The following is a 25,154-nucleotide window of genomic DNA, read 5'->3' on the forward strand; positions in this document are numbered from 1 at the left end:
AATAAATAAATCACTATAAGAGGTGCAGAGAAGCCAAGTGTAGCAAAACCTTTTCATACTGTTACGTTTTAGTTTAAATTCGTTACACGAGTATACATACTTCATATATATTTTCATAATATTTTCATGTATTATAGTTTGGACTTGCTGATCGATGTGACGCCAACTCTAAATTCTCAGCTACTAGCGTTACAATCAACTAACTTTTAAATCTAGATTATATACCGATATTGCATAGTCACATAATTCTAATAGTTTGAAAAGCTATATCAACATTAAATGCATATAAGTATGTTAATAGTTTACGTATTAATATGTAAAAACCTTCAATAGTAGGTTTTTATAGTTGGCATCGAGATTATTTCCATTTGTACAACTTATCCCATATGAGATCAGCAATATAAAACGTTCAAAAACTGAATATACAGTATTTAAAAAAAGAGCAACCAAACTTGTAGATACATTTTGTAAAGTTATTGTGTACAATATTGCTTGGCTAGGTAACTTTTTAATATTTTTGACATACCATTTAAGAGGTTAAACTGTCCACTTGAACTTCCATCAGCTCTTGCACTATGCGATACTCATGACAGTCGGAGCACAGAAGGCGACCGTTTGAACGGTTTGAGCGCTGCACTTTTTCATGACACACAATGTGAACTAGTTTAAGGTTCTTTAGAGAGAATATTTCCAGAAAATACTCCAGTACTGAGATATCGACCACTTGCTTCTTATGAAGTGAACACTTTATCTGCGGATGACTCACAAGTTCTTCCACATTTGCCACAAGAGCGGGAAGTATTGTGCGGCCCAGTTCAATTTGATGGTCCAGATTCCAGACCTGAAACAAAATGAGATTCTCCCGCGAGGCGTACGGATTAATAGTGTGCTGCTTTGAGCAGCTGTTGCCATTCTCCGAGTAGGAACCCTGGCAATAGAAGTCACCCAAGTCGGAGCACAATGAAGTGGACCACTCGTCGAGGATGCAGTTTTCCTTTGTGTACTCCTTAATTACCTGCCTCAGTCTCTTGCTGGGTATTCTGACCGCGTCTGTTTCCTCCTCGCCCAAGTGCTGCTGCAGAAATTCATGCTTTTGCTGACAATTCCTGTCAAACATCATGGAGAAAAAGTCGCAACCGATGAGGAGGTATCGAAACTTCTCCAGCACAGCGTTTATCACTTGTCGGGCCTTGGCATTTTGGCGGTACAAGGGATTACGGGTCAGTTCCTCCTTGGCCTTATAGTAGTAGCCGCGCACACGTGTCTGGGCGCGCATGGCCATGGCTTCTTCCTTCGAGTGGAACCGCTCCTCGCCGCCTGCGAACCATTCCACGTGCTCGGCCTTCAAGCTGAGGTGGGCCTTGCTGTTATCCAGGACGCGACGTTGCTTTTGGTGTTCGTACTCCATTATCATGCGGCGGAACTTTTCCGGATGCTGTTCGATAAAGTCGTAAAAAATGTCGGCCACCTTCAGCAAAGGCGATTGCTGTCGCATCTTCTCAAACTCAAAATCGGCATCTAAAGGAAGACACATTAATTTGGGATGAGTTAAATATTTAAGGTGTAGCTCACCTGTTGTAATAACTGCATCCGGTCCAGAAACTATAAACAGCGTCTGGGCGGGTAGGCTTTTTAAATACTCATCGTCGGACACCTCGAATCCGTCAGAAGCCAAATATAAATGTAACTCGAGAAGCTAAAAGGTAGGAACGAATTATTTTTAATGCCCTTGACATGGCCCAATTATAACGAGGCCAGGTCGCTGGAGTGTGTTGCCCAATTTCTGGTTCAGTGGCCTTCAGATTGTTTTTGTTTTTTTGGTTTTGCCACGCAAGGACGCTCCACCAACAGGTGGTTAGGTCTACTAGATAGGACATGCGCATTGGCAGGTACTGTGGCATTGAAAGAGAGCAAACAAACGCGGAAGCCACTGCCAGGGACATGGCCTTGAAAATAACCAGGGCCAAGAACTTTCTTCCCCTACGTGGGTGGGTGTATATTTCGCGCTTCTACGCAGGGGATTTTCCTGGTTTTTCCTTACCGGGAACTTTCCGTTTGCCTTAGCTATCAGCATTTCCAGAGAATTGGCTCCGATTCCGTATTTTCTCGTCCGCTCGTTATCAGTAACCTTGTAGCCACGCATTTGAGTACCTTCTGTTCCATTGGATTCAGATGAGCTCACATCCTTGAGAGCTTCGCCTGCTGGCTGGCTGTTTTTCTTGTTACTGGAGCTGCTGCGTGTTGTCGGTGACATGATTGCACCTCTAATGTAGTTGAGCATCGTTGTGGCTCATAATATAATCAACTTTGGAATGTAGTAGTCCTCGCAGCAAGTTTCCTTTTCGGCGGACAAAGCAAAATAAACCATCAGAACCAGGCACCTTTCGCGCTTCTCAACACTAGATTCTCATTGAAAGATGTGTTTATCTGTGCTGCTATTGTAGCTATAAATAGCCAAATTGTAAAATATTAAGCTGTACAGTTTAAGGACTAATTGTTTGACGTGTTTTGTAATTTATGAAATAATTTTATTTATATTGATTATTTCATTTATTTATCGTTAAATTAAATTACATGTTAATTGGGTATAAAATAGAAAAAAGCCAAATTAGTAAAAAAAAAAGTTAAACAGTGTATTTGTCACCACTATTGTATGCCTTAGATGTTTTGCAGCACTTGTGCATCAAAAAACAGCTGTTCGGGTAATAATTTTTTTGTTAAAAGTTTCTGTGGAAAAACTATAACAAACTCAGTCTTAGTGTACCATGATCTGGGCTACCGGTTTCGCGTAATCCGCAGCTTGTCCGGATCCGCGTATAACGATGAATCTACGGCCGCGATGCCGCAAGTGGCTGCCACTGGCCACTCAGCAACTTCGACTGCGGAACCTCAACCGAATTCAAGGATTCAATATTGAGTTTGGACCGCAGGAAAAGTCGCTGGAGCTGGCGGAGCCGGATGATGTGCTCCTCTACTACACACTGCACACGGAAAGGGCCAGCGAGGCGTTCTACACCAGCGAGAAGCTGCCGCAGCGTCACCAACAGCAAAAGTGGGCGGAGATTTGTACGGACGACGAGGCCTGGCGGAAAACCAATGCGCAGTGTGTGTGCATCAAGGTGTGGAAGCACTATCCAGCGGAAAGAAGAGATGGCCAACCGCCTGAGGTTGAGCTTAGGAATAAGGAAGTGTGCGGGTAAATAGAAGACTGCTTGCAAATAAAACTGAGCTATCAACACACAATCTATTTTCAGAAGATCCCAGTTAACGCCCAGCAGGCTGCCACGCCCTCCCGAATTACTGTTCAGCTGGGGCGTCTACTTCTCCGGCCTTATACCTTTGTCACCCCTCACCCTGTCCCAGTGCGGACGAAATTGCTTAGTCTTTCAGTTGAATGGCGAGCAGTTTGCCTCCCCGTCGATGATAAGCGAGCAGGGTTTGCAGTCGCAGCTGCATTTGCACTACCAAAAGTATGCGGAGGAAGAGGAACTAGAAGAGCCGCAAGATGAGGGCATAAACTCGCCGGCTGTCAGTCGCAGTTCAAGTCCCGTGCTGCGAATGAGTACGATGCGCTATGCACAGCTGAAGTGCCAACGGCAGGAGATTCGGCGCAGCAACAATCTGGAAAAGCTTCTTACGCTACAACGTCTGCAACGATTGCATCAGCAGAAGAGGCGTCAAATGGCCGAGGTTTGCCGGGAAATTGCCCGCCTCAGTGTGCACTGTGTGACCAGAAACGAGCTGCGTTTGAAGCCGCGCACCACATCCTTGTCCGGCGACCACTCCGCCCATCAATACCATTCCATGGGCCGCGCCCTGAGCGTGTTGCTCGCCGAGCAGCAGCAGATAGCGCCCCTCACGCTTTATAACGCCCAGCAGCTAACGAGAAGGATCGAAGCGCTAAGCAGTCAACAACGACTACTGAAAGCGGAGCGGGAAACATTTCGCCAACGAAACGAGCGAGCCCGTCAACGTCTGGAGGAGATGAGAGAACAGCGGGAGGCACTGCAAAAGCAGCTCCATAGCCAGCGACATCGACTGGAAAAGGAACGCTTAGAGCTACGAACCTTGGCACCTCAACATCTGGAGCAGCGCGATCAAAGAAGACAAATAGTACGACAGGTGGGGGACTCGGAGTCTAATAACAATTAACAAGTATTAATTAACCTTTTTACCATTCTAAGGTGGAACGCCGAATGTCCACACTGGTGTTGGAGCTACAGGAGATCTACAACATCCAGAGCGTGGGCGGTCGCCAATTTAGCATCTGCGGCATCGCCTTCCCTCACATGGAGCAATACACGAGCGAGTCCCGTCAGGCGGCCAATGCACAGTTGCTGGATAACGTCTCGCCGCTGGCAGTGAGTGCGGCACTGGGCTATGTTGCCCATTTGGTGCAGATGCTAGCCATCATTATGGATCGACCGCTGAGGAACCGTATTCTGTACGAGCCATCGAAAGCAAGGATTGTGGATGATATCAAGGAGTTAACGTACACAACCAGGGAGTAAGTACTTCGACTAAATATTGCCCTTCGGTATCTTATTTGTTCCATTTCAGATTTCCTCTGTACACGCGCTCCATTTTGCCATCGCAGCAAACAAAGTATGCCATCTACCTTTTGCGCCAGAACGTTTCCCAGCTGTGCTTCGACATCACGGGCCAGTGCGATCTGCGAAACACCTTTGGCAATCTGCTGGAGCTATTCAGCACTCTTCGCTACATCGAACGAACGCAAAGGGATGAGGTCGACGAACGGGATGGAACTGCAGTTGGAGCTAGCGGTGGAGAAGCGCGCTTGGCAAATGGGTTGACTGCTCCGCACCTGTCGCAATCGCACTCTTCGGTCGACATGAATCATGTGCCACTGCCGACTGGCGTCAATGCGGTCAAGGATGCCCTGCTCCAGCAGCTGTTGCCGCCAGGCGTGAGTCAGGCACTGGCTATTGAAGGCTATGCGTCAACTCAACGGTAATATATTATATATATGTATATACATTTGGAGCCAAGCAGAAAAATTTACTGGAATCATATATTTATTAAATGGTATACAAACTGTAATAATAATATATTGTCATTTTCTTCCAGCATTTGCCGTTCGGTGGGCTCCTATTCAGATGGCGAGGATGAGTTTCGACCTCGACTGGAACATAACTATTCCAATTCGGACTCTAATATAACCCTGCAAACTGAGCGCAGCTGAGCTAGTGCAACCAAAAGTGTTATATTTCAAGCGTTTATATCCAACATCCAAGATAGCATGGTTTAGCGGCTCCACCTCATCGGGTATTTTGTATTGGTCGCGTATTGTATAATTTTAAATTATAAAAGTCAATGGTAAAGTATATGTCAGCGGCAGTCCATTGCGGTAATATTATTTTTAGTTGTTTAAGATCTCTGTGTAAATTCCCTTTTATTGTTTGTTTGCTAATATAAGCTACGAATAAACATTAAATATTTTATACACGCCAAAAACCTATTTAATGTGGATGCCAAATGTTACAAATACTTGGATAAGGATAAAGTTGAACAATGTCCAACCGCACAAAAAAAAATGGTTCCTATGCCATCTACCATTCTTTTTCGTATTTGTATAAAGCTGTGCCTAAAAATAAGTTATTAATTTTTTTAGCTTGAAAAGGATTTTTAAAATTATTAATGAATGTTTGAATGAAGCGCCAATTAGTGTTGCAAAGTGTGAAAAGCTGTTGCTGCTTTATCTTATAAAGCTTATAACTTTGGTATATGTTACTTACTTCATGCTGATGCATATTATGTGTATATAAATATGTTTAGTTTAATACAAAATGAAGTTATTTTTGCTTTAAACCCTTATTTATTAGTTTATAATAATACAACCAAGGCTGCGCTAGTGCTGCATAACGTTCCGTTCCCTTAACAGTAGTCTGTAAAGCCAGCTGATTACCATTTGGCCAAACTTATTTCGCTGGCAACTTGCTTCCGGGATTTGAATGTTTTTCGGGCTACATCCGGGCTATTAATAAATAAAAAATGTGCTGTCAAAGACCCAAATTAGGTCCAAACGAAGTGCGATAATCGATTTAATAATTCAGAACGCGAATAGCCTGCAATTCAACGTGCTAAATGTGGTGCATATGCATGTGTGTGTGTGGCCCGGGCCTTGGCCTTTTATTTATCGAATTCGTATCAATTAAATTAAAACGCTGAGCAATAGCAGGCAATTGGCATTTACGGTGACGATTTGGTAGCCGGCAACTGTAGCCACTGATAAGCGGACGACGGGGAATGCCTGTGATTTACGCGTATATAGTGTTTACCCTACATGTTTACCGCTCAAACAAAAAATAAAAGAATAAAACGCGGGTGTGATAAGGAGCAGCCGTCGTTTACACCTGAAAATTGCTCAATGGAAACGTGGCAATAAGACTAACTGAGTACCCAGCATTTAATTTATCTGAGATAATATCAGCTGATAGTGAGAGTAAACTGCATTTCTGGTGCTAATTAGTTCAATTCAGGCGCCAAAACTCTTCTTAACAGCTCTCTTAATCAAGACTTACTACTTTAAGCTGACTACGCTTGCTCTCTCTTAACCGCTCTTTGTTTGAAAATGGCTGAGAGCAATGTACCGCTACGAGACTTCGACGAAGAGAGCGAAACGGATTCGGAGACCGAATTGCTCATACGCCGCGATGTACCGAGCGGTAAACAGAACAACAACATTAGGGGGCGACGCAAAACCTCCATGGGCTACAGCGGCGTCGACGCCGACGCTGGCAGCTCTGCCGCCGGCGGCGGAGGCAGCTTTCTGGGCAATCTCTTCGGATCCAACAGTTTTGGCTCTGCCGCCGGCCAGATACGTTATAGAAATGAGCGGAGTCGCGAGCGCGCCAAACACTCAAACGGTAGCTACAGCAGCATTTCGAAACTGGCGCAATTAACGCACACGTCATCGGGCGTCGCGGGGGCGGGATCGATCGGTGGCGGTGGGGGTGGTAGCGGTAGCGGTAGTGGCACCGGCATTGGAGTAACCACCGCCGATGGTACTGCAGCAGCATCTGGAGGACCTGCAGCCACGGGGGATCTCAGCAATGGCGGTACGCACAGCACCACCATCGATCCGGAAAATGGCTCCTCCACGGTCTTCTACCAGCACAATCGGCGGAAAAGCAAGAGTCGCAGTCTCGGCAACGTCTGCAAGCTGTGCCTCTGCAGGTGAGTCTGCATTCGGTGCGATCCAGTCGTCACCCTCCGCCAACGCTGCGTATGCGCAATATTTCCATTTCACTGCTGCAAGAGTTGGCGGCGGGAATAATGCGAGAGTATATGGCGTTGCAACAGCTGTTCACTGGCCAGCAAAGCATCGGTAACTCCAGTGTTGCCACTAGGGAAAATGTTTAAATATTTCATATTTTAATAAATGTTTAAGATAGTGTCTGACATCTTTTTGTTATTACCAAAAAACAATGATATATAAAAAAATATATATAGAAATAAACGGTATTGTTTAATCTGTCACAATTAGACCTCGAATAAGGCCTTCAATTGTCAAATAAATTTGACTACTTTGTAGAAATATTATCTCTTAATACGAAATCTTTATTGCTTCGTGTGAATTTTTGCAATCTGTGTTTCCGTAATCCCCAATGAACTCAATAAATATATTTTTCAATTGTTGCCTTAGAAATTTCTCATAAAAGTCCGACAACAATAGGCATACAACAGTATGCCTCAAACTTCTATTAATAATTTCAATGTTTTTATTTTAAATATTTGGCATGAAGAAACGTTGTCCTTTCTATCTTTCTAAACATTCTTTCACTTTCGCAATTCAACAGTTTTATGGCCAACAAGTTGTTGTTTTGTTCCTGCCACTTGAAATATTTGTTTATTATTATTTGGCATGAGCCAAATCTTTGTAAGGTTTTTCGAACTGAGCAGCAGTGCGTCAAATTACGTTGCCTTGCAATTTGATGTTCTTTTTAATTTAGAACTTTTACGAAACACATTTCCAAGAAAATAAATTCTAGCTGAATGAAGATGTGTGCGCCACATACATACATATGTGTGACATACACACAATGAATGCAACTGTATATAAAAAATACATACATATATAACAGACATAGCATTTATAGCGATTCCAAGATATATTTTTAATTTACCTAATTAGAGAGGAAGCACGAGAGAACTTTTGAGAAAGGCCGCACATGCGAACAAGCAGCCACGTCTGTAAGTGGATCGTAGAAAGAAAATTAAAAACATTTCGGTTTCTGCGCGGCGACGGACTGTGCAAATCGATAAACGTGACGACTTCCAAGTCTGGGGGAAAGATTTCAACGAACGGAAAATAATAACAAAAACACGGCTATAAATAGTGGCCAAGACGAGCGACTTGGTTGGGTGACAAGGCATAAACGAAACGCAAACATTGCTATCCGTGCCCCCTACATTTGCTCCACACCCACTGAGCGTTTTTCTTGTTATTTTTTGTTTTGTTTTGGAGTACAAACTCTTGTTGCCGCAAAACTTTGGCCAAAAATATCACACACAACTCCACCCGTTAGCTGTGCATTTTTAATCGATGTTTGCCGTGTGACTTGGAACCCGATTGGTGGGCGCTTAAAAAGCGACTCAAGAAGTCAGAAGAAATGCTAAAAATTCGAAAACCAGTTTCTCAGCTGGTTTCGGCCCAACAATGTTGTATTCAAGGTTTCTAAAAAATACAAACGAGTTGCACAGAAGAAGTGAGTCGCTTTAGGGCTTTTATTTTGACTTTTTGGTCAGACACAAAAATTGAAAGTTTCTCTGCCGCGGCCTTTTTGTGGCTTATCAGAATCGGTCAATTTCAAATGATTGCTCGATAGATCCGCACAGGGATATGGTATTTTACATTTTTAAATGTTTTCTATGGCAATTCTTGATACATATGTATGTACATATACTCTCCAATTTTGACAAAGCGTACCCTTATGTGAAAATAGTTTTGTCACTTGAATGTCGGAAAAGTAAACATAGACAGACAGATACTGATATAGAAATCGACGAACGTGGGAAAAGCCAATAGCAAGTCAGAATGTCTGGTCGCGAGGGCGGTAAGAAGAAGCCTCTAAAGGCGCCAAAGAAGGACTCGAAGAATCTAGACGAGGAGGACATGGCCTTCAAGCAGAAGCAGAAGGAGCAGCAGAAGGCTCTGGAGGCAGCCAAGGCTGGTGCCTCCAAGAAGGGACCACTTGTTGGCGGCGGAATCAAAAAGTCGGGCAAAAAGTGATCATAGCCACGCCTTCATCTTCCTTCATATTCCTTAACTTGCTGGATCACTCCGTTTTATTGAAATCGCACCCAAGTGGATTAAAATCTACTAATTGTAACCTCAAAGAAATCAATATCATGTAATTGTCTTGCTGAATTACTTTCACATTATTGTACAGCATACAGCTTTCAATGTATTTATGAAATAATGTACAACTTTGGTGTATACTTGTCATCTCCACATTCAATGCTTCAATGTCATTTGCTGCTTTTTAAGTGCGTCTTTAACTCGTTATCGCCCTCTGACCACGAAAATATTTTGAGGCCTTTACAGATTCAACTTCGCTTCAAGGTTTTCTTACTCAAAGCCTAGCTTTTTCGGGGTGCTCGAAACTTTTCTCGGGTCTCTCGTTACATTTTGTTTGACGCTCAACTCCAATTGCCGTTTCGGTTATATGAGGCTCAAAGATTTCGACAGGCCGATTAGAATTGCAAAGTGAGGCGCCAGCGGTTCAGTTTGTTGGTGTTGTTGTTGTTGCCACGGTGGCCACTGTGGTGGAACCAGCTCGCCGCTTATTTTTCCCCTATTTACCAAAATATTCCATTACTCTATCAAGTAAAAGAGCTACTGATAACACTACGTTTTTGCGCTTTACATGAAAAGTTTTAGATTTACTTGGAAACGCTTATATGAATAAAATATTGGAAACTCTTTTAGAGTTCAGTGAGATTTGAACCTGTTCAATAACTCGCTAAAGACTCGAATCAATCACACTTAAGCTAATTGTAATTGCCACAACCGAAGCCATTACCAGCTGACAAAAAACTTTTCCCAAGCTTTTTTCACTTAGCCGCATGCAAATTAGTGCGCCACGCCCCCAACCCCCATGACCGCCCCCGTGGACGCCACGAACTGTCAATGGTAACGCCTAATGTTATTATTTTCTAGTCGCCGTTAGTTGTTTATCTAGTTGCGAATGCAAATGGCTGGGAACAGAAAAAGCCACGGCAAAAGGGGGCTTGAGCGGTGAAATGCCACAACGATTGACGCCCGCAACTTGGCCTGGCATTGTTTTCCACCCACCGGCAATGTGGGTTAATAACCAAAAGCCAGAAGGCAGAAGGCAGCGCAAGTCACACTATTCATGGCTCACCTCATTCCAATCCGGTTACCCGTGAAAGGGTATTGTACACGTGTAAACGTTCCACTCCCTCCCGAATAACCATATTTGCCTTTTTCCGCAATCGCTATACATATGTGCATATGGTATTTGTCTGCTGTTCAAAAATAATAATTATTTATCGCTGGATAAAGTTTCCATTCGTTTAAAGTTTCTTAAAATTTCCGGCATGTAAGCTCAAGATACTGGAACAAAATAATGAATGTTTCTGTTCAGTTTATCTAAAGCAACCGCTTGATTTAGAGAAAGAATACTTTTCAATATTTAAGGTTCCCAAGGCCTGATAAATACATCAAATCACAAGTATCAAGTAGCTGTAGGCAACTGTAACATTTTTTAAACACATTTCTGAGCCCTCAATGACTTACTTTTGAAAATGACTTACTTTCTAAACTATTTTCTTTGTGACTCACAACCGTTAAATGAAAATGGTTAAAGAAGTTTGAAGGAATGAGCAATGAGTAAAAGATAGGTTATGCATAAATTACACAAAACATATACTCAAGTACTTTGTTCAAAAGCCCACTGGAAATAACTATATCAGTGAAAAATGAAATTCCCCTTGACGGTTTCGTTACTTTTTATGCGTGGTAAATGTTTTATTTTTGGTAAATGTATTAATAAGACCTTGGACATGATCAACATGATTAATATTTTATGTAAAGTTTTGTTTCTTTTGTACTTGTATAATTTATCAGCTCCTACCAACCAAAGTATTATTTAGCAAATCTTTTATGGGTCAATGATAGCAAACTGCTATCAAGCGACAGACAACTGAACTGATAAAAAGACTTATCTAATACCTTCGTTTGAGGGATTTTCATTTGATGTACATAAAGGGTAAAAATAATTTGTCACGTGTAACCTATCTGGAAAAAGGTTATTCATAGCTCTACTAATTTTGTATGTCATAATAAAACGTTCGTAATTCAACTGTTTTCCAAAAAAAATCAAACTTAATTTGAAATGAAAGCAGTCTATTTTTATTTAGTTAAAGTATTGGTACAGAAAAATTACATTTTTAAACTGCTCAGTTGTAAAACTAAAACGGAAACATGGAATTTTGAAATTTAAAGAGCAGGAAAAGTGCACACTTGCACAAATCTCGATATTGGCAGCTGTTAAAATATATACATACTTAATAGGAAAGGCGGAAAACAATATTTGCTTGAGCAATACCGTGGAATCCAATGTGCCGAGGTCTACAAATCGTTTTGAAATTTCCAGTTAATTACTGAGAACGAGACGAATTGCGGCAATTGTTTGTTATGGCCACTGCAATTGTTGACGATTGCATTTCAATTTAGTGAGTATACAGGATGAGAGACCTCAGCTGAATCGCAGTTCGACAGATAAGCGACCCTCTATAAGGGAAAAATACATTAAAAACGCATCTAGGCGTATTTAACTAGCGTGACACACTTCGGGAATATGGCGGAACCCGAAGGCTCGGACAGTAAAAGCGCTGACTTTGAAGTGCAGCATGAGTCACACAGGTGAGCTAATTCTGCTGGCTCTTTTGTTATGTCTTTGGCTGCAGACTGGTCGTTGAACTTTCCCTTCAGCATTTTTGGCAACTTTTTCTTATGAGATCATGACATGAAATCGTCTGGCCAACGAATGTGTGTGTTATATTGACAAAACTTTGAAGCGCGCTTCTATTCGCACACGTCTAGCGCAAGCAGCCAAATAGAATGGTCATAAAGAAAAAAAAAACGTAGAAAAACCAGTTCGCTCGTGGGCAAACAAATAAGAGGAGCAGCACATCGCTAGTGCTGATCTAAGCAGCTGAAGCGTAGACGACTTGCAAGAGCTTATTTAATTAACATCCGAGTGCTAACGAAAGCGACGAGAAGACCTGTTGAGTGAGCAATAAATGTGTCATAAAGATCCCCACCCGTCAAACGGCTCATTTGAATTTGCCGCCCAAAGTACGCGCGTTGCCAGATTCGGGTAGCAAACACTAATGGCAGCTCTGGCAAATGACAACCATATAGTTGTCCCATTCCCCCTTATTGATTTCTGTAGAATCACAGAAACAGGGTTGTTAAACGCGCAGACGACGCAGTTTTCATACGGAATTTTCACTTTTGCATTTGTTTTGTGCATAAGAATTTTGCATAACGCACTTTTATTATTCGGAGTGCTTTCTGAATGCGTGTGCCATGAGCCGCGCCTGTGATAATGTGAAAAGGGTCGAAGGAAAACATCGAATTGAAGTGGCAGCTGCAACTGCTGAGAACAAAAGCTGCACAAGACTACATAAATAATTTCGGGAAAAACAAATAAGTGCGAATCTCGGACAGCAAAAATGGATGATGCTACCTCCCAAAACTCGGCTGCAACGCCCATGACGCGCGAGAACATTCCGTTGCTGAATCGCCAGCGAAATCGCTGGTATCTTTTTAGGTGTGAATCATAGACTTAATTGCCACAGTTTGCGGGGGATTTTGTTCCACTTTCTTATCTTTTTGTTACTGTGTACTTATTATTCATACTAAACATGCAGTATGAATATACATACATGACCTAAACTACAGTTAATCTCTTTCTAACCCAAAGCCAGGCTTTCCATCTCCCCTCGCACACTCTCTCCCACTCACTAACACCCACACTCGCATCTGCACACAAATTCATATACACCATAAGCGTTTATTGTTGTCTGAATTTTCACTTTTCTTTATTTTTCGAGTTTTTATTATCGATTTTCCACCCAAGGTCGTCTCCCGTATGAACGTGTATGTCTGTGGCTCACAGACTTTGTGATTGAAATTTTAATTCGCTGGGCAAAGCACTTGCCACCAAATAGGGATTTCCCATCAGAATATGAATATTATAGATTTAATAACTGTTAGGAGCGCCTTAAAAGGTTAACTGTTCGTGGGAATTCATCAAAATATGGAAATCAATGGCTAAAAAATTCAAATATATATAATTAAATACTCGCAATATTCATAAGTAAAAAAAATATAAATTTATTTTCACTGAATAATTACAATATTATTTTATGAGAAGAACACCGACCGATTTGAATTAGGTCTCAAACTGAACTCTAATAATTACTCTAATTTGATTGACGTTCAAGCCTCGGTGTCGAGCTTTTCTAATATGGACTTTAGACTTTAGGGTTCTGATCAAATGAAGAGAGAGCTTTTAAGTTGCTGACTTTAATTGTCTTTGCATTTCTCTTGGATTCAAGTGCATTCGCTCTTGGATACAAGTGCTCTTAGATTCTTATAATTTTGTTTATTGCAATCTAATACTTCTGTTTTTCGGGATTGCGAGTCCGAGCTTTGAACGTGGGAACGTGACGATGGTGCAAGGGCTTAAGCAAGGAATGTTTAAACTAGGGAACGGATGTTTAGTCTACCAGTGGGTGACTTATCAGGAGTTTGGGTTTTTCCACTCATGAGGATCATATGACAAACTTATTCTTATCTGGTATCTGTTGAGTAAATCCAGAGTAGTGTAGGGTGTGTTTGGGTGTACATGTTGTATGTGTGTTGTGTAGGCATGTGCTTAAGTCTTAGGGACTTATGGATATGTCACTCCCCCAATCATTGAATTTGGCCTGTCCTCAGGTCGTTAAATTTGGGTATATCGTAATATTGTTTTCTTGTTGAATTATTTCTTTGACATTAGTTTCAAGGTGCGGATGTTCTTCTTTTTGTTTACAATATTTAACAATGATTTTCTTAGGTATATTTTTAAACTTATATGCTAAATACAAAGTCAAACTAATTATCATGATGACAAAAGTTGTAATGCATATAATTTGGAAAAAGCTGTAATGTTTTACATGGAATTTTATCATTTCTCTTGTTTGTAAGTGATCTATTGGTTCTAAACGTGTTACATTGTTGGTGATATAAATCGTTTGTGTAAAATCTGCTAGATTATTAGAAATTAGGAATTCATCTATTTGCATGGTACAATTTTTAATTTTAATGATGTTGTTTCCTGATATTAATATTTTGTTGTTTGTACAATCTTGATGGACAATTGTTTCAGGAATATTCCATGTTAAAAGTATATTTGGCTCTATATAATTTATTTGGAAATTTCTATGGGTTTTAATGTATTTGCACTGAGTTTGCTCTTGTTTGATAAGTCCAACAATACATTTGTCGAATATTAATTTATCCGTATCTTTATGAAATACTTGGTTATTGAATATATAGAATTTATCAAATATTTGCTCGGTTAGAATATAATTATGTTCATCTGGGTACGGAACTATTTGAAATATCGGAACTTTAGTGACCTCGCTAGGAACGTGGGATATAATCAAAATTTCGTTCGTGTCTGTCTTGAGCCAAGTTGATGTTTTTATCTTTAGCATTTTCTCCGAATTTACGTGTTTCAAATAATCATGTTTTAGTAATTTTGGGTTAAAGATTCCTAATCTGGTTAATTGCATACCTAACTCGATATCTTCTATGTATTCTGTAGACTGCTGTAGGTTAAATATCAGTATCGCAATTTGTTGGTTCTGTTCTTTCTCCACCTTTAGCTTATTAATTATGTCTATACCGCTGTTGATTACATCGATAACCATGTTTAGATCATGGGTTTTCACGGAGTCTTCTGACATGTTATTAATTTTTTCCTCTAGCTCTTCCCTGTCGTCTTCATCTAATGTACCAAATAAGTATTTATATGCCTTCCCTACTACATTCAAAAGACCTCTTTTGTTTCGGCTAATAATTCTTAATCCATTTATTTCCCGTTTTAGTTTATCTACTAAATATGGTATCTGAGGTACATTGGGATAGTCGTTTGCTTCGGTTACTAGATTTTCGAAAATAAGCATTGTCTTTGTTATGTTTATACTCAAATAGTGGTATTCGTAGCTGGTTGGAATTTCCATCGCTCCGGTTTGGAATATAAGATATCCATTCTTCGCACTTATTGGGTTTACCTCGATATTGCTGCATTTGACCATGGTGATGAGTGGTAACATGCAACTAAGCATTATTAGAAATATGTTGTGTACTTGGTCTGGAATTATCGTATTTGCTCTTATTAATCTTTTTTTGTTTCTTAAATTTAGATTTATAATGAACGATTTTCCTGCCGCGGTTTGTTTCCTCAAAATGTTTACTGTCCACTTGTTCAATTGTTCCTGTCTTTTTAAATGGATTGGTGATTTTACTCTTTACGAGTGGAGCCTGTCTATATTTTATATCAACTTCAAAATCATGCCTATTCTTATTGAGATAATCGATCTTATCGATTTTGTTTTGTTGAACATTAAAGTCTGGACTGCCTGCATACAGAAAAATGTCTGCCGGAGATCGTTTGGTACTATTATGTTTAGTTTTATGATTATAGACGTATAAGATTGTTTCGAATCTCGTATACCTATCTTCAATATTTTGTTCACTACCGATGATTCTCAGCTTTTCATTTACGGTCTTGTGAAATCTTTCTATATCAGATACACCATTTTTGCTGGTTGTTACAGAAATTTGTACGCCTTCGGATCTTATCCAGTTTTGCAAAGCTATGCACATAAAAGCTGAATCTTTGTCCGCTTTAATTTCCTGAGGCTTTCCCATATCATTGAATATTTTAGTAATGGCTCTTTTCGCTTCTAGCCAATCTCTACTTTTTACTTCAACTAGTGAGGCAAATTTTGAATAAATATCAATACAAGATAAGAAGATCTGGTTTCCCGTGAGATAAAAATCTATCACGTATTTTTCCCTTGTGTTAAATATTTCTGGTGTTGTTTCATATGTCAATTTTGTGTCTCGATGTTCTGTTTTTGCCAGATTGCAGATTTCACATTCATTGATAATATTTTGAATTAGCTTTTGACTATCCGGGTAATAGTATTTTTCTTTAAACCAATTAATGGTTTTTTCTATACCTGGATGTAAAACTTCCTTATGTTTCTTTAAGATTAAATCCTTAAATTCCGCATAAGTTAATATATCAATTAGCTTCGTGGTACATCTCAATAGTTTTGTGAAATTGTTAGGGCTTATGATTTCGGTAAATGCCCTCTGGAAGATCAGAAAATCCTTATCATTAGGGAAGTAAATTGCGCTTTTCTTGGTGCACACATATTCCTTAATGAGAGTTTTGGCGAGTTCAAGTGTCATTTCTTTATAGATTATTTTAACCTTTAGTTTTTGAAAGAAGTGGCTTACACTTGTTGTATCACTGTCGCCTTTTTCTATCTCTATTTGTCTAGAGAAGAAATTGATTGGTCTCTCCGTTATGGATATATAATTTAAATTATCTTCATTAGCACTATGTATAGTTGCGTCTGCGCTGTTTGCGACTTCGCCAACCATGACTTCTTCTATCTTTGTGCGGGAAAGAGCATCCGCGACATAATTTTCTTTGCCTGGAAGATATTTTATTTTATAATCGAATTCATTAAGTTTGATTTTCCACCTTTGTAATTTCATGTTCGGCTCTTTGATATTATTGAGCCATACCAATGGCTTGTGATCACTCATTATTTCAAATGGCCTGCCGAATAGATATGACCTGAAATATTTTGTCGCCCAAACTATAGCTAACAATTCTTTTTCAATAGTAGCATAGTTGATTTCGTGTTCGTTCAGCGTTCTGCTGGCATAACAAACGGGCTTATGGTTCTGTGATAGCACTGCACCAATAGCTACATTACTCGCGTCAGTTGTTAGAGAAAAGGGCTTTGAAAAATCAGGGTAGATTAATATCGGATCTGAAGTTATCAAAACCTTTAGTCTTTCGAATGATTCGATGTAGTCTTTACATTTGATATCTATTACAGCACCTTTCTTTAGTTTGAGGGTCATGGGTTTGACTATCTTGGCAAAGTTAGGAATGAACTTGCGATAGAATCCACATAATCCCAAAAATGATTTTATCTGTTTAGGTGTCTTAGGTAACGGAAAATTTGTGATTGCATTAGTTTTGTTTGGGTTTGGTTTAATGCCATTTGTTGTGACTATATGTCCCAGGAATTCAGTTTCTTTTTTCATGAATTCACATTTGTCTAGCTGTAACTTCAAGTTGGCGTCTCTCAGTTTCTCAAAGACTTTCTTTAGAGATAAAATATGTTCCTCCAATGAAGTGGAGTAAATAATAATATCGTCCAAATAGACTAAACAATCTTTGTAGATCAAATCTTCCAAAAGATTATTCATACATCTCTGAAAAGTAGCTGGAGCATTTTTTAGTCCAAAAGGCATACGTGTATACTCATAATGCCCATGCTTAGTTGAAAAAGCAGTTTTTGCAATAGAATTTTCATCCATCTGGATTTGGTGAAAACCCTTAGCTAGATCAATGGTCGTAAAATATTGGCATCTACCCAATTTATCCAATATCTCATCCATTCGAGGAATGGGAAATTTGTCATTAACAGTTATCTCGTTGAGATTCCTGTAATCAACTACCAACCTAAATTTTTGTTTCCCAGAGGCGTCTGCCTTCTTGGGGACCACCCAAATAGGAGAACAATAAGGGGACTTCGATTTGCGAACGATTCCTTGTTCTATCATTTCTTTGATTTGTTTGTTGACTTCTTGGTCAACACTTTGGGGGTACTTATAAGGTTTACGGTATACTGGGTCCTCATGCTGAGTCTGGATGACATGTTTAATTGTACTTGTGAAGGTCAAATTTTCGCCTTCCTTGTACTGAATGTCTCTAAATTCGTATAGAACCTTCTTTAAACATTCAATTTCCTCCACATTTAGATGCTCGAGTCTATACTCATTACATTCGCGTAACTCATTGTTGATCGCGAAGTTGACTATATCGTTGTCAACGGACATGGGATCGAGATGTGTTACATCATTGTCCACTGTGTCACTAACAACTTTTGAAATGAGGCATTTTAGTAATGCGGTCTCCTTCTTCTGTTGTTGATGCTTTGGTTTAAGGCACTTAGGTGTGGTCTTAACCTTTTGCATATTTGGATTGATTTCCTCCACTGGAGCAGAATCATCCTTTTGCTGTGGGTCGAGGCATTTAGATGCGGTCTCGCCCTTCTTTTCTCCATACAAAAACTTAAAAATTCTTGAACCTAGAGTTACCGTCTCGTTATCATAATCGATCTTAGCTTTCGTATCTTCTAGATATTTTCGACCTAACAGGAAATCATAATTGTCGGAAAATTTGTGGATATAGAATTTCTGAACAGACGGACATACTGAAGTGGGCTTCATTATTATGCTTTTCTTTAATTTTATTGCCCCTTTAATGGTATACACTGTTAAATCTTCTTTTTGTTCTTCTAAATTTTCAAAATTTTCTCTTATGATATTGATTGATGAGCCTGTGTCGATCATTTTTTGTTATGATAACTTATTCGCACATGGGGACTGCTACGTCCTCCTGTGTTGCTTGAGTGTCCGAGGCAGTTTGATGAAAATTTACATCCATTCTGCTTTGGCCACTTTGACTCTCGCGTTGCCTTTTTATCGGCCGCTGACTGTTAGTATTATTTGAGGTTGAAGCTTGGAAATTAAGGGAATTGTTAAAAGGATTGTTTTGTTGGGCTTGTGTTAACTCCCTTCTAAACGTATTATAATTTCCCCTTTGACTAACCGGTATTAGATGAGTGGAATACTGATTTTGATTATTCGTAGGTTGATTCGGATTTCGAGGTTGCGTATTATTATTCTGATTCATTCCAGGATAATAATTGCTGTAATTGTGATTTCTATTATTGTAATATCTTTGATTATTGCTTTGACTATGATTTCCCCTGTTCCTGCGTCTGTTCCCTTCTGATCTATTAGAACGCTGATTTTCTGGACTGGCGTCATAGAGGCCAAGCTCCATTGAAGCTTGTTTTAATTTATAAATAGTATCGATATCTTTGCGTGCCAATGACATATAAATTCTATCCGGCAATTTTTGATCTATTACGGATTTAACAGTTCTTTTTAACATTTCAGTGTAATTTGATTTATCGACAGGGTCGCTTTCTAATTCTAGCTTATCAAACATAATCCAATATTGTGATTCGAGCTTCTCGATGAACTTACAGATGCTTCCGGGGTATGATGTATCCTCCAGTTGTCTTATTAGTGTTATGTAGGGCCTGTGGTCCTTGAATGCCATCGCCAGGGCCGTCTTTGTATCCAGCCATGTATTTACTCTTTCTTGGGTCACGACCTCCAATGCTGCATCCACTAGTAAGCGTTTTACTGCTCCGTAGATAACATGTGCCTGCCTGGCATCTTGGGTAAGGTATAGGTTAAGTAGCTGCTCAACCTGGTTGACAAACACAGACAGTTTGCCAGGTGTGCCATCGTAGTAGTTCAGTTCTTTAATTTGATTCAGTAATTGATTTAGGTGGGTTTCCGACAGTTGTGGAACTGCCATGGTGTATTTGTATAGGTTTCTTGATACACGGGGTTTATTTTAAATTTGGTTTTAAATTACGGAATTAAAAATTTGTAATTAATTTTGTTTCCGACCGCACGGGATTTTTTTAAAATTGTTTTGCAGATGTTACTGACCACACGGGATTTTTCTTGAATACTACTTTCACGTAGATTCTTTTGCGGATCTCAAAATAATTTTAGAATCACTGTGCTTAATTCGCCGATCCTGGATAGCTAGTTGTATAGCGTATCCTTCAATGGATCAGTACCGTACTAAAAGGACTCTTTATTTAACAGATCCTACCGACTGCGCCAATTAAATACTCGCAATATTCATAAGTAAAAAAAATATAAATTTATTTTCACTGAATAATTACAATATTATTTTATGAGAAGAACACCGACCGATTTGAATTAGGTCTCAAACTGAACTCTAATAATTACTCTAATTTGATTGACGTTCAAGCCTCGGTGTCGAGCTTTTCTAATATGGACTTTAGACTTTAGGGATCTGATCAAATGAAGAGAGAGCTTTTAAGTTGCTGACTTTAATTGTCTTTGCATTTCTCTTGGATTCAAGTGCATTCGCTCTTGGATACAAGTGCTCTTAGATTCTTATAATTTTGTTTATTGCAATCTAATACTTCTGTTTTTCGGGATTGCGAGTCCGAGCTTTGAACGTGGGAACGTGACGATGGTGCAAGGGCTTAAGCAAGGAATGTTTAAACTAGGGAACGGATGTTTAGTCTACCAGTGGGTGACTTATCAGGAGTTTGGGTTTTTCCACTCATGAGGATCATATGACAAACTTATTCTTATCTGGTATCTGTTGAGTAAATCCAGAGTAGTGTAGGGTGTGTTTGGGTGTACATGTTGTATGTGTGTTGTGTAGGCATGTGCTTAAGTCTTAGGGACTTATGGATATGTCACTATATATACAAATATATACATATATGTCTTTTAGATAATCAAAATTGTTATTAAAATATTTTTTGTATGACGTGACACATCATCATTTGGGATTTAAGTTCTATAGATTTAATTTAAATTACTAGAGTGATCTTTAGTGTTATAAAAACATTTGAATTAAATTTTTAGGGTTTGACTACGAAAGAATACTTTCGATTCGATTCTTCTTTTCGTTATGTTTCGAAGTATAAACAAAATTCTTTGTAAACCAATAAAGATCGAATGACTGACGCTTGAACCTCGTAGGCCCTGCTCGTTCTATAATTTTCGATAGTGAAATTAAGAGGGTGTATGATGACTGGAAATATTGGCCGGAAGGATGTTTCTGGCTCACACTCTTACCGAAGGCGGCGTGATACTGATCCTCGTCTGTCTTTACAGCTGCTGGCGAAAATGGTTCCGGCCACGGGAGCTGAGGGCCCGCACCGTAAATCTGGGACGGGTCAACACGGAGAAGTTCCCACCGAACGAGATCCGGAACCAGAAGTACAACTTCATCACCTTCCTGCCGCTGGTGCTGTTCGAGCAGTTTCGCTTCTTCCTCAACCTGTACTTCCTGCTGATGGCGCTGTCGCAGTTCATTCCGGACATCCGGATAGGCTACCCGTACACCTACTGGGGTCCGCTGGGCTTTGTCCTAATGGTCACCATTTGCCGAGAGGCGGTCGACGACCTGCGTCGCCATCAGCGGGATCACGAGGTCAACTCGCAGAAGTACAAGCGACTGTCGGCCACCAACGGCAGCGGCTACGAGATGGTACCAAGCTCCAAGCTGAAGGTCGGTGACGTTATAATCGTGGAAAAAAACGAGCGCGTGCCAGCGGATCTGATCCTGCTGCGCACCAGCGATCGCAGCGGATCGGTCTTCGTTCGTACGGACCAACTGGATGGCGAGACGGACTGGAAACCACGTCTCGCCGTTCCGTATACTCAGAAACTCAGTCGAGACTCGGAGCTACACAGCATCGATGCCAGTTTTTACGTAGAGAAGCCACAAAACGACATACACAGCTTCATCGCCACGTTCTGCATGGCAGATGGCAGCGAAGACACCGGTCTCAGTGTGGAGAACACCCTGTGGGCCAACACCGTCGTAGCCGCAGGAACAGCCACCGGAATTGTCATATACACTGGCTGCGAAACGCGCAGCGTGATGAATAACTCACAGCCAAGGTCCAAAGTGGGACTGCTAGACATGGAGATCAACGGACTGACTAAGGTGAGAACCAAATTACATTATTAATATTATCAAAAATGGAACGATTATTAAATTCCCAACTTATTTGTTTTTTACAGGTTTTGTTCTGCGCCGTGCTAGGACTGTCGCTAGTCATGATGATGCTTAAGGGTTTCGGCGGACCCTGGTACCGATACATGTTCCGCTTCGTTCTGCTCTTCTCTTACATCATTCCAATCAGTCTGCGTGTCAATTTGGACATGGGAAAGGCCTTCTACTCGTGGCAAATGCAAAACGACTCAAACATTCAGGGAACTGTAGTGAGATCGACCACCATACCCGAGGAATTGGGCCGCATCTCTTACGTATTGACCGACAAGACAGGCACACTCACACAAAACGAGATGGTTTTCAAGAAGATCCACTTGGGTATTGTATCGCACGATGCAGACACTTTCCATCACATTGGGCAGATGATACAGAAACTATCGGGAAACATTCTGCAGCAGCAGCAGGGTAGTTTATCCAGCTCAAGCAGCGGCGGAGACTCGACCAAGCCTATGATGTTTGGCAACAGGATGCGTCGCCCGGAGGGATGGAGGGAATGGGAGGCGGTGCGAGCACTGGCCCTATGCCACAATGTTACACCGGTGAGCGATGACGAGGACAACCGATCCGTGTCCACGGCATCGACCGTTACCGGCGGTAACAACTCGCCAACCAAGTCTGTGATAAACATCGAGGCACCTGGCAGTACGGACACAGAGCACCAGTATCAGGCTGCTTCTCCAGACGAGATTGCCCTAGTAAAGTGGACTGAGCAGGTGGGCTTAACCCTTATTGCCAGGGATCTCAACACGATGACGTTGCAGGTTAAGACCCCCAGCGAAGACAGTAAGTATTTCTATTAAACAAACATAATTAGAGGCTTATTTTGATCCTCCCTTTTTACAGATGACATTCTTCTGCACTATCAAATTTTGCAGCTTTTCCCCTTTACCAGCGAGAGCAAGCGCATGGGGATTATAGTGCGTGAGAGCAAAACGGGCCAGATAACGTTCTACCTGAAAGGTGCTGACGTGGTTATGTCTAGCATTGTGCAGTACAACGATTGGCTTAGCGAGGAGTCAGGGAACATGGCTAGGGAAGGTCTTCGCACTCTTGTTGTGGCTAAGAAGGTTCTCACCGAGGAACAGTATTCTGACTTTGAGACTCGCTACAATGCTGCACGACTCAGCATTACCGATCGTGTCGCAAAAGTGGCGGCAGTCACTGAATCCCTTGAGCGTGAGCTGGAACTGCTCTGTTTAACAGGAGTAGAGGATCGTCTGCAGGAGAACGTACGACCAACGCTGGAGCTGCTGCGCAATGCCGGAGTTCGCGTTTGGATGCTGACGGGCGACAAGCTGGAGACTGCGTGCTGTATAGCCAAGTCCTCACAGCTGATTGGCCGGAACCAGGGACTCCATGTTTTGCGTTCCGTTAAGACGCGTACCGATGCTCACCAGGAGCTGAACAGCTTCCGGCGTAAGCAGGGTCATGCATTGGTCATCTCAGGCGAATCCCTCGAGGTTTGCCTGCAGTATTACAGACCAGAGTTCCTGGAGCTGGCTACGGCCTCACCGGCCGTCGTCTGCTGCCGCTGCTCGCCAACCCAGAAAGCACAGGTGGTGGCCCTCATCCAAAAGCACACAGGCAAACGAACCTGTGCCGTGGGTGACGGTGGCAACGATGTTAGCATGATTCAGCAGGCGGACGCTGGAGTTGGAATTGAAGGACGCGAGGGAAGACAGGCCTCGCTGGCCGGCGATTTCAGCATTCCGCAGTTTTCGCACATTGCCAAGCTCCTGCTTATCCACGGTCGCAGGAGCTACAAGCGTTCGGCGGCCCTATCCCAGTTCGTTATCCACCGCGGCTTGATCATAACCACATTGCAGGCGGTCTTCTCAGCGGTTTTCTACCTCAGCTCGGTGGCCTTGTACCAGGGCTTTCTCATGGTCGGTTACTCGACGCTGTACACTATGTTCCCGGTGTTCTCATTGGTGCTGGATCAGGATATCACATCGGAGACAGCCGTCACATACCCGGAGCTTTACAAGGACTTGTCAAAAGGACGCAGTCTTAGTTACAAGACCTTCTTTATATGGGTACTCATCAGCATATACCAAGGCGGCGTTATTATGTACGGAGCACTAATACTCTTTGTGGACGAGTTTATCCACATTGTGGCGATCAGTTTCTCAGCATTAATCATGACGGAGCTCATCATGGTTGCTCTCACCGTGCGTACTTGGCATAGGTGAGTTTTGACAACCTTTTTTAAACTTTTCGTGTGTCATTAACGTTGCCCCTTTGTGCACAGGTTAATGGTGCTAGCGGAACTATTCAGTTTAGCGCTCTATCTCATTTCACTGGCCGTGTTACATGAGTATTTCGGTATGTAAAGCGTAATTTTTGCCATTCGTTTCATATAACATTATGTTCTTTTCAGACTGGGAGTTCATTTGGTCGTATGATTTTCTTTGGAAGGTTTCTCTCATAACGCTGGTCTCCTGCTTACCATTGTACATAATCAAGTTCTTGCGCAAGAAATGTTCGCCGCCCTCTTACTTGAAGCTCTCTTAGATGGCGGCCTGGCAAATGAATTAGAAATTACAAATTATCCTGACTATAATTTCCATTTAGTTCTGTTCACAATTGAAACTTCCTTTATTATTTACCAATTGATGCGTTGTTATTTTAACTTGGCAGCCATCCCACAACTGTTCTTTTTTTTGCCAATACCCGCACCAATCCCAAATATACGTGATATCAGGTTAAACTCCCCATCTTCGACACTACACTAATGGTATTTTTGTTTAATTCTTAAAGTTACACAAAATACAAAAGAAGAAGTGGTTCGATTATTGTAATTTAAATCAAACCGATTCTTATTTGTAAGCGTGAGGCGTAAAAGTTTTAATATGTCCTTCAGTTTTGTATACCTGTGTGTATTTGATTAATATTTAAGTCGCAAAAACCAAATTATGTTACTAATTATTTAAAGATAAAATAAATTAATAATAACTGTAACTATGACTAATAATGAAATCAATTACCATGGTATAAGAATTAAAACAAATTGTAAAACAAAAAATATAGATTTTGTATAAGGATTTAGAAATTGCATTGCATTGTGTAATAATAATTATAAATAAATATACATATATTAATTAATTAAAAGGGAAATTTGGTCCTTATTACTGGGGAGTT

General features: G+C 40.9%; 4 protein-coding genes across 7 annotated transcripts; 3 read left to right on the forward strand and 1 right to left on the reverse strand.

Moving 5' to 3' along the window:
- Window positions 1-26: 26 nt before the first annotated feature.
- LOC122611567 (DNA fragmentation factor subunit beta) lies at window positions 27-2,371 on the reverse strand. The gene is made up of 3 exons (XM_043784743.1): window positions 2,042-2,371; window positions 1,573-1,696; window positions 27-1,518 (listed from the first exon to the last, which is right to left on the reverse strand). The coding sequence occupies exons 1-3, from the start codon at window positions 2,279-2,281 to the stop codon at window positions 530-532; spliced, it is 1,353 nt and encodes a 450-aa protein (XP_043640678.1). The 5' UTR covers window positions 2,282-2,371; the 3' UTR covers window positions 27-529.
- A 305-nt stretch (window positions 2,372-2,676) lies between these two features.
- On the forward strand, window positions 2,677-5,462 carry LOC122619263 (UV radiation resistance-associated gene protein). 3 transcript variants are annotated; one of them, XM_043796091.1, is made up of 6 exons: window positions 2,677-2,702; window positions 2,754-3,196; window positions 3,255-4,122; window positions 4,185-4,507; window positions 4,561-4,971; window positions 5,089-5,462. In XM_043796091.1, exons 2-6 carry the CDS (start codon window positions 2,823-2,825, stop codon window positions 5,201-5,203), a joined length of 2,091 nt encoding a protein of 696 aa, XP_043652026.1. In that variant the 5' UTR covers window positions 2,677-2,702; window positions 2,754-2,822; the 3' UTR covers window positions 5,204-5,462. The 3 variants fall into 3 exon arrangements, with proteins under 3 accessions (XP_043652026.1, XP_043652035.1, XP_043652017.1); XM_043796100.1 differs by having other exon boundaries at window positions 2,678-3,196; window positions 3,258-4,122; XM_043796082.1 differs by having other exon boundaries at window positions 2,679-3,196.
- Window positions 5,463-5,923: 461 nt separating this feature from the next.
- Window positions 5,924-25,124, forward strand: LOC122611880 (probable phospholipid-transporting ATPase IIB). Of its 2 annotated transcripts, none has more exons than XM_043785256.1 (6): window positions 5,924-7,197; window positions 21,107-21,944; window positions 22,022-22,796; window positions 22,857-24,201; window positions 24,265-24,338; window positions 24,394-25,124. In XM_043785256.1, the coding sequence occupies exons 1-6, from the start codon at window positions 6,593-6,595 to the stop codon at window positions 24,525-24,527; spliced, it is 3,771 nt and encodes a 1,256-aa protein (XP_043641191.1). In that variant the 5' UTR covers window positions 5,924-6,592; the 3' UTR covers window positions 24,528-25,124. The 2 variants fall into 2 exon arrangements, with proteins under 2 accessions (XP_043641191.1, XP_043641192.1); XM_043785257.1 differs by lacking the exon at window positions 5,924-7,197 and adding an exon at window positions 12,453-12,824.
- LOC122611881 (translation machinery-associated protein 7 homolog) lies at window positions 8,958-9,391 on the forward strand. Its single transcript, XM_043785258.1, has one exon. It carries the CDS (start codon window positions 9,059-9,061, stop codon window positions 9,251-9,253), a length of 195 nt encoding a protein of 64 aa, XP_043641193.1. The 5' UTR covers window positions 8,958-9,058; the 3' UTR covers window positions 9,254-9,391.
- Window positions 25,125-25,154: the final 30 nt, after the last annotated feature.

Source organism: Drosophila teissieri, chromosome 2L (assembly GCF_016746235.2).
Source record: "Drosophila teissieri strain GT53w chromosome 2L, Prin_Dtei_1.1, whole genome shotgun sequence".
Lineage (NCBI taxonomy): Eukaryota > Metazoa > Arthropoda > Insecta > Diptera > Drosophilidae > Drosophila > Drosophila teissieri.